Source organism: Anas platyrhynchos, chromosome 8 (genome assembly GCF_047663525.1).
Source record: "Anas platyrhynchos isolate ZD024472 breed Pekin duck chromosome 8, IASCAAS_PekinDuck_T2T, whole genome shotgun sequence".
Taxonomy (NCBI): Eukaryota; Metazoa; Chordata; class Aves; order Anseriformes; family Anatidae; genus Anas; species Anas platyrhynchos.
In genome coordinates, this window is record NC_092594.1 from 1,954,346 (window position 1) to 1,973,150 (window position 18,805).

General features: G+C 36.6%; 1 protein-coding gene across 3 annotated transcripts in view; it reads left to right on the top strand.

Moving 5' to 3' along the window:
- The window catches only part of LOC140003105 (noelin-3-like), a 47,591-nt gene that overhangs the window by 22,604 nt on the left and 6,182 nt on the right, over positions 1 to 18,805 (top strand). The window contains exons 1-2 of one of the 3 annotated variants that reach the window (XM_072041920.1): positions 12,356 to 12,516; positions 17,145 to 17,291. In XM_072041920.1, coding sequence (XP_071898021.1) covers positions 12,397 to 12,516; positions 17,145 to 17,291 — 267 coding nt within the window. In that variant the 5' untranslated portion in view covers positions 12,356 to 12,396. Of the gene's footprint in view, positions 1 to 12,355; positions 12,517 to 17,144; positions 17,292 to 18,805 lie in introns of those variants that run through there. The other 2 variants (XM_072041918.1, XM_072041919.1) reach the window with 2 other exon arrangements.

An 18,805-nucleotide genomic window follows, 5' to 3' on the forward strand; every position in this document is an offset into this window, starting at 1 on the left:
CAAAAAACGAACAAAAAGTCATATAATTCATTAAACTAACTGATAGAGTTGGATAAAACAATTTGCTAAGGGAAAAAAATCTGGCAACTTATATTGCTTAGGAAACCATAACCACAAGTTCTGAAGAATCAAGAAGCACGCATACTGCAATCAGCTTCTATGCAGCTCAAGCATGTATTTTAAAAATAAGCAAACATGAAAGACTGCCAGCAGCAAAACATTCAGTTAGATTTCAGGATAAAACAAGATTGCTTGAGTGTCACCAGTAAGTGTGTGTTTGTGGTCTGCTTTCCCAGGCACTAACCCATTCCCATAGACTCACTTTTGTGTTTATAGTGTGGCTATATCCAGTATCCTGTTGTACAATGACCAAAGAATTTTTCAAGTCTCTACCTATTTGTCAAAAGAACAGAAGTGTCTAAACTGATATTTATTCTCATCCCTTTGAAATGAGAAAGTTTTTCAGCCCAAAATATCTATTCATATTATTAATAAACCATTAAATGTATGTGTAATGACCTGATTTGAAAGCCTTCCCCAGATCATTGCCATTTGTAACCTAGGGACTGGCTTCTTTAATGTATTAGCAATTAATTCAAAGGTAGCATTCCAAAATGTTTGTTTTTATATCAAACTTGTTTAACAAGATCTTCACTGATTGTTTTGAATAAACCTCATGCCACATTCCATGTGACCAGCTATCACTTGAATATTTGCCACACAATCTGGTATTTCACCCTACTAGTTTTTGACCATCTCCACTAGTTTTTCTCCTCTTGTTGCTAGTTTTTTTTGTTTTGTATTCTAATAACTGTAACTCATCATCCCTTTTCACATCTATGCATATGGCATTTGCCCACGTCACTTTATTCTTGCAGTTCCCCTTGCCTGGAAAAAAATCAAGTAGAACAGATTTGCTTTTGTGTCACCATGATAACACAGCTTTTCTTGTTTAGTGATCCATAAGAGATTTGTTTTTACATATTTTTTAAATGATCTGTGTATCTTTGCAAATTATATTTATACTGCTCCTGAAATTCCATTTTTTCTGTGCTCCTCTATTAATTTGATATACAGTCCTTATTTAATTACTATCTCTATTTGCATAATAGAAATCATTTACCCAGTCCCAATAAAGTGCACTTCTGTTTCAGTGCATTTTCAAATGGCTGAGCTTTGTGCTTCTGTGTGCTCTAATGCTTCTGTAGTCTTTGCAAAGTAACTATTACCTGATGAGATTTTTTTTTTTCTAACTTCGCATTGCTGGAGAGAAATGATGGAATGGTTTAAGTAAAAGCACAGAGGTGGCACCACGGTGGCTATACCATTGTGGTATAGTTTTAGCTATTCTTTATAAAGTATAGATGCACATAGTGACCATGTAGCGATTATCCTTTTCCTAAAGCAACTCTTACAAGTTGGTACGGTTGATACATATGGTATTTAGAGAACAGCACCTGATTTATGTTAACTAAACACACTGCTCCAGGACTTTATAGGCTGCCATATATGTGTTTTTAAGATCAGAATTTTTATTTTTTAACCTCTAATCACTATGAAATTCTGCTGGGTGTTACACTGGGTGACAGTTCTCTGAAGAATTCTGTTTAATCCTTCAGACAGCATAAAGAAATACGATATTTTTACTTGTGCTAAACTTGGTGAGCAAAGCTACTCGATGTTCTATAGTAGGGGATCTCAACTTCTCAGTCTCTTCTATTAAGAAGCAATATTCATCACAGGGTCATGGAAGTAACAGTCTTCCTTCTGATTCTGCCTTAAAATATTAAGCTGATGATTCCTTTGTAAACATGTACTGTAATTTCAAAGCAGCCTATTTTCCAAATATCACTATTTAAAGTCACTTGCATTTTGTGACTTCAGAGAAAGTACTTGAAGCCCACCAAAGTCATGAGTAAGGAACAGCAGCGAGCACCACTCTGGCTTCCATGTTGTAGCAGTACTGTTGCTGTAGCCATCACAGCATAATAAGCATGACAGACTTTGTGAGGAAATCTGGTGTTCCCACTCTTTGATAATAGAAATCATTTACCCAGTCCCAATAAAGCGCACTTCTGTTTCAATGCATTTTCAAATGGCTGAGCTTTGTCCTTCTATGTGCTCTAATGTTTCTGTAGTCTTTGCAAAGTAACTATTTCACTAAGAAAAAAAAAAAAAAAAAAAAGTGTTCAAGGAGTTCTTGGGAACACAAGCTCAGTTTCCAGTCCAAAGTAGCAAGAACCACTCCAAAAATTAAAAACAGTTGAGAAGTTTGAAGATTGCTCTTGCTTCTGAGACAACTTCTGCTACTGCTTCAGCTACTCGCCTAAAAAAAAAACAAAAAAAGAAAAAAAAAAACAAACTTGACTGCTTCTCCTAATTGTATCAGCTCGTCTAATAAAGAACATAATAATTTTCTAATGAATGTTACCAGCACTTAATCTAAGCCTCTGCATACCACCTACTTGGATTCCTCAAAATTATTCTCACCAAAACAACTTGAAAGTCACAACAGTTATTTGAATGACCTTGTGCAATTCTGAGTTATTCAATATTCTGAAAAATTATTTGGTTAAATGCAAAAAAAAAAAAAAAAAACAAAAAACAAAAAAACAGAAGTTAAACATTTTAAACATCCAATAGTTTAGATATAATAGCTTTTTTAAAAAAAGGTTGTTCAATCTTTTTTTCTTTTTTTTCCCTGAGATTTTCAGAAACTAAGAACAACATTACACTTCATATGTTTAAATACAGATACATCATCAAAGGTAGCTACTACTTCATTCAGGAGAATTTCAGCACCAACATTACTAATGAGCTACTGCTAATTAATAAACTATTACTGAGCTATTACTAATATAGCTCAGGCCACCCAAAGCTCTTTTTACCTTTTGGGAAGGCTCAGGAACTCCATGTTACATTTATGATGCTGATGTTTGTCCACCTCCAGCAGATAGTATTATAGCCATTCAACAGCTTACAGAGATGAACAGCTTTGGGCTGTACCAATCCAAAATATTTTTAATTCATCATACTATAAATGAAAAAATGTGCATGTTGCTAACTTTATCTACTGAGTTTCCCTTTAACTCATTTCATGCGATAAGTCATCTGCATCCTGAGCACACTGAACAACAAATCAAAGATCTCAGTGTCCAGAGGCACAGCTTAAAAAAGTAATTAAGTAATTCATCCAAGCCAAAAGAACTGTCATGTATCTCTTGTGCAAATCATGCAAGTCACGCTTTTCCTTTAAACTGACTGTGATTATTTGACTATAATGAGCAAAAGCTATTTGCAAAGTGACTGTCATTTAATTAAGTTACTCCAGAGCTAAAATTTAGCACATTTTAAAACTCCATTTAAATTCTTCCATGAAAACCTGGCATAAATTCAAGCTGGGTTTTGCTGAAGTGCTTTTCAGGAAATGACTTTTATTATCTGTAAAACATGCATGTTGTAGTAAAAGAAACAGAGCTCTTGATGGAGATAATTCATTAAAATATTAATAACAGCCTTCAGCCTGAAAAAAAAATTGCCCACTGCAAATTTAAAGTCTGCAGAACTTTGTTTGCTAAATAATCTAACATAGAGAAACTGCAACAGCTAAGTATTTGTTTATTTTATTACTATTCACAGAGCAAATTTCTTTAAAATTACGTACTGTCTATGCATCATGCAACTTTTCTTGTTATTACTGACTGATCACTTAAGTAATGTATTAATATTTCTACTTTCCTTGCTCCTTTTACTCTTTTCTTCCCCTAACTGCAAGAAACCTTATGAGAAGTACACAGGCAGCAAAAGTTTTCCTAGAGCAAACATGTTTTCAAGTTGGAGAAAGTACTTTCATCTTTTTTCCCCCCCTACATTATGTTTCATTAAAGAAAAAACCCTACTTCTTGCAAATGGTCCAATGACATTCATCTAGTGTGAAAATGATGAACATCATCATCCCAAAGCACTAGCTGAGGTGGCCTCCATCTGTCCTTATTTGTGACAGACTGACTATGGGTTATATTCATAAGAAAACCAATGAACAATAATTTGCTAGTCCATCAAAAGTGAAAAGTCAGTAAGAAAAGAAGCATCTGTGAAATGTAGTTTCTTCAGGTTCCCACTTCCCACTCGACCACTGCAATATTTTCTTCAGCTTCTTCCTATTTCTGTCAAACCAACTCTTTTTATAGAGATTTTAAATCATTTTATTATAGTTATAAATCTAAAAGTGATTTCCAGAACTAACAATGATGGACATGACTGCTTTCTTATTGCTATTTAATTGCTTTAACAGCACCAGCACTTTGACAAATTGGCTAAGACATAGCATTTTTTTTTCCAGTTTCATTTTAATAGTCTTTACATTTATTGTTTAACCTCTTGGTGCCTTTACAAAATTATTCTGTATATGGTGATGTATTCAATGCCAGAAAACGTAAACCTTGGCTTGGAATGTAGTAACGCAAGACAAAAGCTCAGAACAGAATTTTTGCTTGGCCAGGACAGACTATTGTAAAATACAGAAAAGAACGGTATAGTTGCAATCATTTCTACATTATGCTTATTAAACTGCAGAATGGCAAGTCAGACCTCTTTACTGGAAGAGTGCCTTACCCACAAATTGCAATGTACACAGGGTTTTTGAGTTCCCTTAAAATAGAGTATAAATATCTATTCCCTCTTTGTATCCATCCTTCTTTGCAGTTAAACTATTTTCATAGTCCGAATGTTTGTAATCCTGTAGTACATAGGATTATAGAAGCTTTAAACATTTGCCATTTTGATCCCCTAGCCACCACACTCCTGCCTTTGAGCAAACAGTGCCAGCTCCCTGTAATCACCGACTGCCAAACACTGCAAGCACACATCGACCTGAAGAAGGTTCAGTTATACCAGCCACTTTCACAGGGATGGACTGCTGTTCTTAGAAAATACCTTCCCTCTGTTTTCTGACATGCAGGTGAATTCAGAACCATCTAAAACACTGAATTTACTAAATTATAACAAATTCACTCATTTTCATGGCACAAGCCCTACTCCAGAATTATATGATCTACCTGCACAGCGAATTTCAGCCTTTGAATATCTGAGAAGAGCCAAGTTCCTTTTTAAATTTACCTTCTGTGAAAGCCAGCTTCCTCAGCTGCCAACATCACTGAGGCTTTGTTCACTCCCCAGCAGAATAACACGTATTTTGAGAACGGGAAAAATTACAAGTGGTTAAAAGCCTTAAGCAAGAGGATTACCGCAGGAGGGATTATGCATAAATCCTTATATGCAGCCATAGCGGTTTTCAAAAGAATTAAACTGCAGTACTGTGTTGAGCCCAAGCAACGCCAGGTCCAGGAGCATATCACATCGCACCCAGTTGTCCTGTGTCCTGTCGCTCACGACAAGAGGAGGGACCTCAAGGTTTTCCAAAGCATGCAGATTCTCAGCCTTTGCTGGGGGGAAAGGACTCTGCACAATCTTTCATCATTCTCGACTAGGTAGATGTTAGTCCTCACTTCTAGCAATTCACACCACCCACTAAGCCCCCTGCAGACGCACTGCTTCGTTACTCTGTGCACTTGGGGGTTGCTAACTGCACAACACAAGGGAATAGGTGAGAAAGAAAATGAAAATGCTCTCCAAGAACAATGTCCCTTCATTCAAAGGGACTAAGAGCATCCTGAAAAATAAACAAACAGATAACAAAGGCCACTTACTTTAAAAAGAATGTCACCTCGAGCACCAGTATAAGGATAAGGATAGAACAGACTTCTCATAAGCCCTCCCCTCATACTCCTCCCGTCAGTGGAGATGCCTGACCAGAGTAACTACCATGTATGTAGGCAAAGACAAGGCTGGTGTAAGAATGTTCTCCAGAAAGGCCACACGCCTCTCGATCCACTCTTGCAAAGAGCCTGGACATTACTACTTACAAGTCACACTGCCGAGCCAGAGGTTTTTGTTGAACATAAATGGAGTTAGATGAAGCAGCTCGGGATTCCCCCGGGTTTCTAAATTCAGAGAACTAGAATTGAACTGAAAGGGCAAAGATGTGCTTTCACTGAGCTGAAGGTGGACTAAGAACTGTAATTGCTATTCAAATTTTGAGAATTTGGGTTTATACACACATTAGCCTCACTTGAATAATTACCAGTGCTCAGGAACATGACTAATGCACTTTTTTTTTTTAAATCCACATATTGCTGAGCCACCACCAGAATACATTACATGAAGAAAAAGAAAGTACACGCTACAGAACAACACCACGGTACCATGGGAAGCTGTGACTTCCATGCATGAGCTTAATTCCTAAACCTAACCTGTCAAAGTACTAACTTAGAGTGGCTTAAGTTTCCTGACTTTGCTCTGCTTCAAAGGAAACTATTTAAGAAATCTGAGACGTGACTGTGCAATCACTTTGATCTCTGTCTACATAAAATGCAGTTTTAGGCAAAGCTTTTATACAGAAGTCATATATTTTCATACCAAATAAAACTTTTTTTTTGTAGCATTTACCCATGAATACAGCTTTCAATTCTAAGAACTGTTTGGGAGGCTAACATATTTTTTCACACACATTTATAAGATGATATGAGGGTTAAGTGACTGCTACTGAATTAGCTATTTCCTCTTTCTTACAGTCACTATTCCTCTTCCTCCATCCAGGATATAATTAGACATTTTTATGCATTTGTGTGTGTGTTCCCATATTTATGACTCTCAGAACATTTACTTTGTTAATATTCCTAATACTGATGTTAATTACTTTTATTATACAGAGTTTATCATACTTCAACGTGACAACATAAAGTAGGGCTGTATTCTCATTTATATTAGACCCTGTTTAAACCATATGAAAATCTAACAGGAACTCAAAGTAAATTGAATATCATAGACTAGAAAAGCCTTATACCTCTTATTTAATAGCAATAAATTGGGGCATTCATATGCTATCCTTAGTAATACCTTTTACACTGCAAATAATTTATAAATGAATAGTACCAAGCTGGCATACAAGTATCTCAGCTGACAACACTGAAATTGTTAGATTTAGACAGTTCCATATAAGATAAAAATATGGCACGTGCAGTCATTCTGTATAAATAATTTAGCTTTCACTCTAAGATAATTTGGCTCCAAAAAGAGAAAATTACTATGCCAGTAAAATAATAATAATAAATCCCAGTAACTTGTTTTAAAAGAATAGTGCTTAGATTTTAGAAGCATTATTGCTTTCTAGCTCTTGTTCATAAGACTATTTCTTAGTAGCATATCAAGAACTGGAAATGTGAAATTGCACTTTTTTTTCTTTAAAACAGAGCTTCCGTGAAACATAGGAAATAAAACAAAAACTTATGATCTAACTAGATGAGAACAACCCTTCAGTTTTTCTATGGTTTCTGAAAAGGTCTTTGTATATATGATTGCAAGTATGTTTCTCATGAAAATTTTCTATTTGCTTGCCATTTTTTAATTTCCCCAAACGTTTATGGCAAAATAAAGCTAAAATTATTTCAAAGTTTCTGTTCTTTAACAGAAAGGTTTTTTAAAGCATTCCTCCAGTTCTAATAAGAACACAAATAAAATGTAGTTCCAGTGAGCACTTCCACTGTTTAGGAAAAATGATATTTTAATTGTTCCCATGGATGGGTTCCTTTGCATACCACTCTGGAGTAGCTATTTGACAAATGGGTGCATGGCATAAGAAATATTGCCTATGCTGATGCTGCACAAGTCAAGTCCATGTTTAGGGGAAAGGTGTAGCCTATGTAAAAAAAAAAAAAGTCTAGCAGCAGCATAGGACACAGCTTCTAAATACTTAAGGTCCTAGAAAAGCATTTTTGCAGCTTTCCAGTGTAAGCTACACTACCATCAATCCCTGGGCTAGGGTTGCTTTAGGAGACTCGTATCTCTCTACAATCTGCAATCACGTCACTGCACCGCAGTGCAAATGTGCTTTAAAGCCCTTATGCACTTACAGCAGATCTAACTTCAGCACCGTGGGGAATCCAGATATCACCTGCATGGTAATTTGCAATTATAGAACCAGAAAGAATACTAGAGGAGAATCTCCTGGTATGCTACCTTTAAAGACATATCTAGCAGCAATACTGTGAACCACACATCAGCAGGTTTTCACTTCAGCAGGCAGACTAGTTGGAAGAAAATAAAATTCTAAAATATGTTAATGAATATTCTGTATGTAATGAATATAATGAATATACACAAAAGCCAAGCAGCATATCATCTGTAGAAAAAATCATGTGCCCCCAAACAAACAGCATTCTTTGTGGGAGCTGACAATACATGGGATTAAGGATAATTAGCAGTAATTACTCATCTGAACTTCAGAAAAGTTACTGTCTTTGCAATGTAGTTCGTCAAAGGTTTAAGTCAGGAAGGGACAGACTATGGTCTTTTGTGGATCAGAAAATGTTTAAAAGAAAAACAAAACTATAAACAGCTGCAGCTCAATGTGGTATAAATGTAGCATGACTGTTCTAGGAAATGTGTTGGAACTGGGGGTATTCGTGTGCATATTAAACCTCTAAAGAACACGGGAACAAAAAAGGTGATAAAACTGGTGAACAGCAGAATCTTTTGCGGTTAGTCAGATCTAGAGAGAATGCTGAAGTGCTTCAGAAGAACCTATATGAGAAAATTATACAACATGGAGAAATGATAATTCAGCTCTGAATTAAAAAAATAATAATAAAATAAAATAATTACTTGTGAAATTGTCAGGCTGGCAAGTAATTGCAAGAATTCAGCAAAGAGACTGACTCTCGATGTCATTCAGAACAAATGGGGATACAGGAAAGGGGAAGAAATTTATAGGACATTCATTATTTCAGAGATAAAAGTAACCATTGAAATTATTGAATAAATATAAATTGTATGTATAAGTATAGGGACATGATAATATGTCTACATAACTATGGTGTGCACATGTTAATATACCATAAGGGCTTTACTCTACTTTTCTCTTATGCACTTGGTACACATATCTTGGATTATCAGGCATTTAGAATGTGTGTCCTACCGTCTGCTCAATGCCCAGCCTCTGACAAGCTGCTCTAACAGTTTTAACACTGCAAAGTTTGTAAATACCTTTACACAATGCAGGGGCCTCTTGAGAGCAGATCTTTCTTGTTCCTTCATCCAGTAGTCTTAATGATTTCTCATGGACCATTAAGTTTTCTTGTTGAAGAAAACTGTCTCAGATGTTTTCTCTCCGTTTTTAGGGCCTGGATATTGTAATCTGAATTCTGCACCTATAATCATATTAGAGAAAAAATGATTATTATGTTTCTGTCTACATTTCTTCATGATACTACATTGTATGCTATGTTGTAGGCTGACTGAAATCATGGCCCTGGGCAATTGCACTTGACTGAAATTCACTCCCTTCTAATCTTACGTAGAACTTTAGAGGTGTTAAAGGTCCAACATCGCTGCTGTTCTGGTCTTCAACATTCTGATGACATGGCACTCACATATCTGCTCTATAGCCTTAGTTTTCTGTATTTGTGATTTACATTTTATGTAACTACACCCTAAAATGGGAAAGAGAAAAAAAAAAAGTCAATGCTGAAGGTTGAATTCAGTGATGTTCCATTACATTTTCTGTCTCTTGCTGCTCTAAGAAAATGTTATGCTTGATCCTTCAAGTCATGTTAAAAAGATCTTATTTGTACTTCTGCCATACTACTTTGCACAGCAACCTCATGCTCAGAGGGGAAAAACGGAGCCTGAACACAAGCCCATCTGCTCCACAGGACAAAACCCAACTTTGAGCCACAAAGTATCTCCATAGGTACAGGAACTCTATTTTGGACACTCAAACACCTCCACTCACTCTGCCCTTCTGCTGAGGTAACGCCTGACCAGCCTTTCAGTCTCATTGATGATTTTTTTTTCGTTTCTACTAAGTAACCAAAAGATGTTCTGGCTATTAGATCAAGGTTATGCTTACCAAAAATGCATTTTTCATTGGAAAATAGCAGACTGGAATTAAACACAGCATTTCTTAAAATTGCAGTCTAATCACAACTTTTGGTAAGTATACTTTTCACAAAGGACATAATTAAACCGCAGAACTCCATATCAGTAGATGATGTGCCACCCCAAGTTACCGATGAGTTAAAAAGTGATGAGAAATTCACGGAGGAAAGCTTCCTGGAAAGGCCACTGAACACAGTTACAACCTCAGGCCTTGTAAGCACCACACTTTGCTGGAAGGCTACAGCAAGAAAAGTATTGCAGTATGTTTGCTCTCTTACGCTCCTCTATTAAGCATCTGCTGCTGGCTGTTGCTAAAAAAAGGAACTAAATGAATCAAGGAGACTGATCCAGTGCAACTCTTTTCTTTTTTTTTTTTTCCCTGGGATTTTGTTTATTTCAAACTGAACAAAAGAATCACAACGCTTTCTTATTCAAACATCAGAATTATTTGCTATTGACTCATAATCTGAAAGCAATTTGAATTCTTTGGAGAAAATGGCCCTTGTACATTATTTTGTCCCAAAAGTTTTGCCAAAATATGTGAAATAAGTCAAAATGCACACAAGTGTGTGCATTCAACATGCATCAGATAATTAAAACTACAACAGGTTTAACACTTTAACTTATCCTTTTCAGATAGATCTTTTACTTTCATGTCTATATATGTATATGGAAATTAGCAAAGAGCTTATTTTTCTGTGTAGAATCTGCATATAAACAAATAAACTCATTCTTTCAGTTTTCAAGTGCACCTCTTCAGTGAATTCAGCGTGTTTTTGTTTTGAGTACCTGAAACATTTTGCAGCTCACCTTACTGTGTGACTCCCAGAAAATATATAACGTTGGGATGCGAGAAATTTCTCTGTGAATTCATTCCATTGCTGAATCCTTGTGCCTGAAGACCCCTTGTAAGATTAGATAATAGCCCTCCACGTGGTTTTCTGTTTCTTTTTTAAAAACTAGTTTTCCGTGTGTCTTTGTTAAACAAGAGATTGAAATCATCCCAAATGAATGTTGGAAGAGAAAATTTAGCCTGACTTCGGTGTACAAGACCTAAGAATCTGAAATATTGTTTGCAGGACTGATACTACAAGTTTAAGTTTACACGTAAACTATAAGTTTATACTTACAGTAAGTATAGGAAGTTTGCATTTGTGATGGCACACTGCTCTAAAATGCAACCCTTTCCATTTTATTACAGGTTTCCTTCATACAAACTTTAAAAGTTCTTTAAGAAAAATATACTCCTTTGGACACAACTTCAGAAACAAACTAAATCCATAATTGCCTCAGGAAGCACACACAGTAGTCCATCTCTGCAAATTTTTAAGCAAGTTCTTTCTAAAATAATTGCCATTAGAAATCCCTGCTCAGCATTTCTTCTTTTTAAAATAACTCTTTAAAAAAAAAAAAAAAAAGAAAGAAAAGGAAAGCTACCTCAACACAATGATTTATATACTTTTTTCCCCCACAGTTACTAAGTTTCTGAAAAAGATTAATTGCTACTGAACCTGGAGATCAGTCTACAGCACTAGAGAACATCAGATTTAACAGCAGATAGAGCCAAGAGAAGCCTCCAAATGCTATATGAGCAACCCACAACTTATTTTCTATTCCTAACAACAGTGAATACACACTGAGTCTGCCAGCCCTGTAATGCAAAAATTTTCAGTGTAAAACATGCACAGTAAAAAAAAATAAAAACAAAACACTAAATACTATCTTAACATGTATCTTAACATGCCTTGCAAATTATAAAGTTGCCGATGTTTGTAGTTTATGTGAGATCAACAAATCAAGGGGTATTTGGGGAGGTTTCTGGGAATGCCTGCCTTTGTCTTTTCATGGGCATGCTTACAGCTCTCACCCTTCCCCTGTCCCCCGGGACAAGTATAGTTCCTGTATCATCTTTTGAAGTATACCTGAGCATATTTCTACCAAAACAGCGATGGGGAGTAGGGAGTTTTTTGTTTGTTGTTTTGTTTTCTTTGTTTCAGTTTTGTGATTGTGCTTTTGAATTTCAGACAGGATGACTAAATGTACTGTTTTAGTCCATTCTGCAAGGACTAAACTAATGAAGTGCTAATTAACTTTCCAGCACCTATAAAGAGGTAATTCACTCATCCCATCTCCCACTGTAAACTGCAATGGCTATTAGCATGTAAAGGACTGCCAAGTCCTATAATAAGTGTTACAGTCATAAATAGCAAATAAATACTGATAAGCATTGTTAGTAAGAGCAAAGAAAGAGACCAAATAAAGATAAGAGTGTTCTTAACAGATGATTCAATCTGGGTACCTTGCTCTCCTTCCCCGCTGAGGCTGTCGTGTGCTCCTCTCAGCGCCAGCCTGCACTGGGATGATAATCAGTCACTATGAAAACTCATTAGCTCCACAGCAATGAGCCCTCCACTGCTGAAGCTTGGTGCTGTTCTTAGTACCGTGGCAATGATCTCTAACTGGATGTCCCAAACTCTCCCATCTCTGGTAGGACTAAATACCACCAGACTACCCACTTCAGTAAGTAGCTGTGATGTGTTGCAATCCATCTGAATGCTGAGCAAATATAAGTGCCAGCAAAAGCTTTACTCTGTTGCCTCTCTGTGAATCTTTTTAGAGTACTAATCTTCCTATCATCACTTAATGCATGCTTCTTTTTGGGCATCATAAATCTGCACATTGGTGAGCATGTTGTGGTCTTACTATGAAAGAAAAGATTTTAAAATAGCATCCTTAAATATTTAAGAACAAATGCCTTCATCTTGAGGGTGAAATGCTAAAAATAGCACAGCAATGCCATTTCTTTTGCTTCGATATTTTGCCTGTTTACTGCTCCAGAAAAAAAAAAAATGTACTGCATTATTAAGGAAAACAGGTATCAGAAGATTTCTTTTTAATTTTTGTCTGATTAGTGCTATACATAAGCTATTGACTACAATATTCAAGGAGCCTGATCCTTTCTTATTTTTTCCTTTATTGGAGCATGGTTAAGCAAATAAATAGCTGATAAAATAAAATTGGTACTAGGAAGCTGGGTATCAGAACTTTAGAAAGGTAATTGTACAAATAACAAATATCAGCTTGTATGTTTGATGCTCATATCCAACAGCCTCTGTTAATTAAGACCTACAGAAAAGCTGTGATTAGCTATTAATGAAAAGTGTAAAAATTAAAGTAATAGTTTAGCTAGGAACACTATCCTAGTTATAAGTTATCTGTAAGTTAAACTAGAACACATTTTTTCTAGATGGTTAGTAAAACAATTTTATTATAACTGCAGTCAGATGTTTGTATGATAGTGTGTTATGTAAAAGATATAGTTAACTGTTTGTACAGTAGAGCACAATATACAGAACTTAATTTTTCAGTTGTAAATAAAAATGCATTAACTAATCAACATTTAATTAATTGAATATATGCACACAGGAAAAGCATTACTGCAGAAAGTCACTTCGTTTAGACTTTAAATACCACTACTTTAAATTTAATTATATTGTAAGAAACAATTCTTATAAGTTTTAGAGCATCAAGGTGAAAAGACAAGGAAAAGCTCCAGTTTGTTTTCTATAAATGGAGTTTATGCCCACTGACCTACAATACAGTTTGCTAGTTCTTGTGGCAATGTGATATTATAAGAAATAAGGTTCCCTATCTAATTTAAATCCAAGTTTAAGGTTGCAATTGAGTGGCAAAGAGGTGCACACTTGTTGTTGCAACATGTAGGCATATGTATATTTACACACTAATATATGATTATATATATTGTCATTTTCAAATTCCAGGTAGTGTAAACTGCCATGCCTCCCTTGGCTTCATCGGAACACTGATGTTACAAATGCCTCCTGAGTATTATTTTAGTAATGCTCTTCAAACTCAAACATTGGAGTTATATGCACATTTTGGGTTTCAAGAGGGCTAGCAGGAGTGCCTGGAGAGCTGGGGACACAAGCACAAAAACCCGATTATCTGAGCTTGGCAACATCTGCCAAGTGGAAAAAATACCATCTTCAATCAGGTGGCGTGTTGTTATAGAACTAGCACCACAACTCTGCTGCCTTTTTCTAAACTTCAGCTTCTAGCTGAGACTTTATGGCCCAGGTGCTCAGCGATGCTGTGGTCATCACTACCTGTTTTTTAATTGGCAGCAGTCAATTAAAGTTAGCTGTCAAGTTAGTGTCATCCCCTGGCAGCTTCTCTAGTGAACAGTGCTGCGCAAGCGGTTCTCCAGAAGTTCTCTCCTATACACAGCTCAAAAATTGCACATCTTGCACCAGGAAAAAAGAGCAAAACCTCCCCATCTTTATTAACATTTTCTCCTCCCCTTGCTGGAAGAAATGTAGGGTCAGGGGAAAGACCCCCCTCTTCAGCAACGTTTCACTCCCAGGACCAAAATCCTACGACTGACAAGTATTGTTCTATTTAAGCACTGATACTGAGTATACGTGTTTCCATTTGCCCAATTACTAGTAACAATGGAGGCAGCTATAGCAGCTTTATCAGAATGTGAGTGCAAGTGAAAAAAATTAATCTTTGTAAGGTAAGTAAAGTGACTGTAACTCAGCAGCCTGCCAAGGCAGATTAATATGGCTCTTTGTAGAGACTCTTCTGTTTTCCCCAGATTTCCAAGAACTAGAATGATTTGTCTTCATTGCTGCTGTTCACCACTCGTTATTTCTTTTCTCGTTTGTTGACTAAGGCCTGTCAGCAGTAAGCCTGCGTTTGGAGACTAGATTCAGCAGCTTTCAAAAGGTTTTGATGCATTCTAGCTCTTTCCATGTGGCACAGCAGTTTCTGCTTGAGATAGGCATTAAATGACAAAGAAAATTAAAAAAAAAAAAAAAAAGAGAGAGAGAAAAAAAAAGCTAAGTGCACCTACCTGCACATGCTTATTTTTCTCTGTAATTATTCGTATTACCCATCCTAGTTAACAAAGGTACCCCAATAGCATGCACACAGGTAACAAAGAATACCAGAAAAAAAAATGTAGCCCACACTGGAGCTGGTGTCTCAGCACTCATTTCTGCATGGGCAGCCCATCACAACGCATTCATATTATGCCTGAAGGTCTTTCACTGTGAAAAATATTTTCCCAAATAGCTACTGCATTTTTTATTTTTTTTTAAATCAAGATATACGTTAAGTGCCATAAGAAAATATCAGCCAAATTAATCAATAAACATTATTTTCTCAGACAAAACACACCAATACATATTGTTAGCATATACAAATACCTTTGACAACACAGCGTGGACTGTAATTGCTTTACTACAGACCATGCACAATCCTGCTATCGCATCCATTCTCAACTGCAGAGAACTCTATTCACTTGAATGCAGTAAAATCTGTTGCTATCAACCAAAAATAGCAGGTATCGCAAATATCACAGTTTATTCATAAACTATACGGAGTATTTCTGTTCTGTAGGAATTATAATTGCAAGCTTTAGGCTCCTGAACTTCAACAAGAGGTTGCTCTTGTATGGGCACACTGGGAAGCCTTTCTACAGAGCAGCATGGAAACTTGTGAACAGAGCTTACACTTCAAAGGGTCACCAGCTATAAGGTTTCAATTGTTCTAGCTTGCCATTTTAGTAGCTGCTCAAATCTAATTTAAATTATCTCTCCAGTTGTAAGTTTGGTTAGATTTTATTCTTCTCCATGTGTTAAACTAGATCACCTGTGCCCTAAAAATTAAGGCTGCAAGAGCACAACAATTTAGCACTGACCTTTGGATATGCCTTTCTGTCAAACCCAGGTTTGACTGTCCTCTGTTTAGTCATCTACGCTATGATACCTTATTCTTCCTTCCAAAACAAGGGAACAATACAGTTCTGAATTGTTTTAGTTAACTCCACAGTAAAAGAGGTCACTGCTGTCTTCAATGACTTCTTCAAAATAGACACTGTGGGGGACAAAAAGTCTATGCTCTTCTCTAACATTGCGCTGATACTCAGAAAAATATTGCTACCTTCCCGTCTGACCTCAGTCTACAGAGATACTGCACCTTTTCTGAGGCACGGAACTATGCAACTTACTCCTCACTAAGCATCAATATCAAAGCTTGCCAATTTTAACAATCACTCTTTGTGCTGACACCGAGTAGAATTTCAGAATAAAATTAATTTATTCCAACTTTATCCAGACCAAAAATATTTCAGTGTCATCCATTAGCAACTGCACTGTAAAATTCAGCAGCCAATATAGTATTATTAGAAAAGAATAATGCAGAATATTAGCTTGAAATTACAGCCTGAAAACAGTCAAAATATTTCTGGTGCCAATTAGTTTTCATTCCCTCACCTGAATTTGTTCGATCATCTGATTATGGTGCTTTGTCTCGTTCTGATCTTGTGCATTTCTATAAATCCCATTAAGCAGACAGTTACCTACTCTTGCAAGGTATCACATGAGTTTTAAAGGCAGTGTAGTGTTGGCCTGCTCTGAAATACAGTTTTTTACTTTGCTCTTGTTTGTGGTGGTGGTTGCTGAAAAAGAACAGGTTCGGAATTCCTAAAATTCTGTGCCAGTAAAGGACAGTGTGATGCCTTTCCTGCCCTGTGCCATGCCTGCCATCACCCCCGATCATCTAAACTAACCTAGTACTTTTCAGTACTGCCCCTGTCTTCCCTTTGGTGTACGTGTAGCTGAAGTCAACCAAGAAGAGTTTTCTGTGCTGCAAACCTGCTAACACACCTCCAGAACCGCTTCCCAGCCAATTCCCTATTGCGTGAGTCACACAGACTGTGCTTTCTCTTTGGGATTTTGTATTTGTTCTTTTCTGTCTTTGTTGTTTCCATTAGTCTAAAGTAAAAGTCATTCAAGCTGAAAGGACATATTTGTTCTCTGTTAATGAAAAGCCTTACCGTCCCTCTGCAAAGAATTACATCAACCACTTGTGCTGAATCACTAACAGGAAACTGCTCTCACCCACACTGGAAACAATGCTCAGAGACTCTGCTGCAGATGTGCAACATGGCAAAACTGTGCAAAATCACCAGCCTAATTAGTTAAGAGGATAATGAGTGATGACTAGGAGGAACCTCACTGCAAATATATAATGCAAACAATAAAGAAAAATAGGTGGTGTTTTCAAACAGCAATTAAATCTATTCTGTTCCCTTTATTTTTATTATTGTTGTTGTGTTACAGACTCAGATTAGCCCCAAGGAAGGGTGGCAAGTTTATAGTTCAGCCCAGGATCCTGATGGCCGTTGCATTTGTACTGTTGTTGCACCTGAACAAAACCTATGTTCAAGAGATGCCAAGAGCAGACAACTTAGACAGCTGCTAGAGAAGGTAAGTCTTCCCAATGAATTTCTCCTTTTGATCACTGAACTTCCCTGGAAATCCACTCCTGCCTCTCTAAGTTTAATATATAATGGTGCCCTGAAGCGTTATCTATAAAAACATTCCTTCAGGGTATATCCCCTACCTGTGTTTTCACCACTTATCGTAATTTGTCTGTTTCCCTCATAGCACACCTCTGTCAACCCAAGCCACTTATCTAGCAAACTGAAGTTGCGTTTTCTCTTGCTCATTCCCCAAACCCTTTCTTACACACATACAGGACTGACTTTCCCTGTGTCAAAACAGTTACAAATCCCACCTTAAACTTCCTCGTTGTTGTGGGATTTAAACTACAGCTCCTGCTTCAAACATGTAAGTCTCTTGAAGGTCATTCCTTGTCTCTTATCAGCAAATAATGAGATACAGACATGACAGCACCATCAAAGCAGACCGTACAGATGAGAAACAATTCTAAGTTATTTTTATTTCTTATTTCCTCAGTTAATACTATTTATTTCATTCTCCGGTGGTGCAAATTTTGTCTAAACAACCCAATTCTTATTCCCACTATTATCCACTCTTGTTTATATATTAAAATTGGTAAACTGTTATTTTGTATGAACCGAAAAAAACACTGCAACCATGAAAACACAAACTATTATTCTGCATTCCCTGTGTAGGTAACCAAGTTTATAGTTACTGTGTAACAGCTAGTAGTTCATACCCTGAGGGACTGAGACAGAGCATTTGAACAGCAACAGCAGAAAGCAACATAAAATGTAGACCCCCCCCAAAAAAATGCATTTTTCAGCATACAATTTTCAGTATTTTTTCAGCTATAGAAAAATCACTCCAATGCTAAATCCAGCAGATGTTCCCTTCATAAACCTCCATGAACTTCAGGAGGGACTTAATTTCAGTTTTTGACAGAGTCCATAGCATGACATGTAACTAAGTAGTTTTAGAAACTTCCCAAAAACAATCCCTTTCTCAGAAGAAAGTTTTTCAACTTATGTAAAATGTAAAGGAGAAAAGTAGAAATGTAGAAAGTAGAAATGTAAAGGAGATGGGAGGACAGGCAGTCATGTTTGCTCCTGATACCCATCTTCAGTTATTTCTCCTTGCCCTCTCCTCCACAGAATATATTAACAGGTTTTAATGAGCTATTTTTCCATCTCAGGGTCCCAAGGAAATAAAACATCAGAATTTTTCCAAGCTAAATACGTTGGTGAGGGTAGAGTCTCCTAGAATGGGGTTCACACCACCTTCATATTGTTCCAAAACTGATAAAAATCCCAGCCAAACTCAATTAGTTGGCTTTCCACTTACCATCTATGACAGGAGGTAGGAACGATCAAAATTCAGGATAAGACCTAATTCAGTAAACGTGTTAGCTATGACCGCCAAACAGCCAGTAATTTTTAAGCCTAATTAATGTTTTTCATCTTTAACAACAAGCCTGCCCTCTTACTCACCATTCCTACAGATTTCATGGTACTCAGCAGATGCAGCTTGAGAACAGG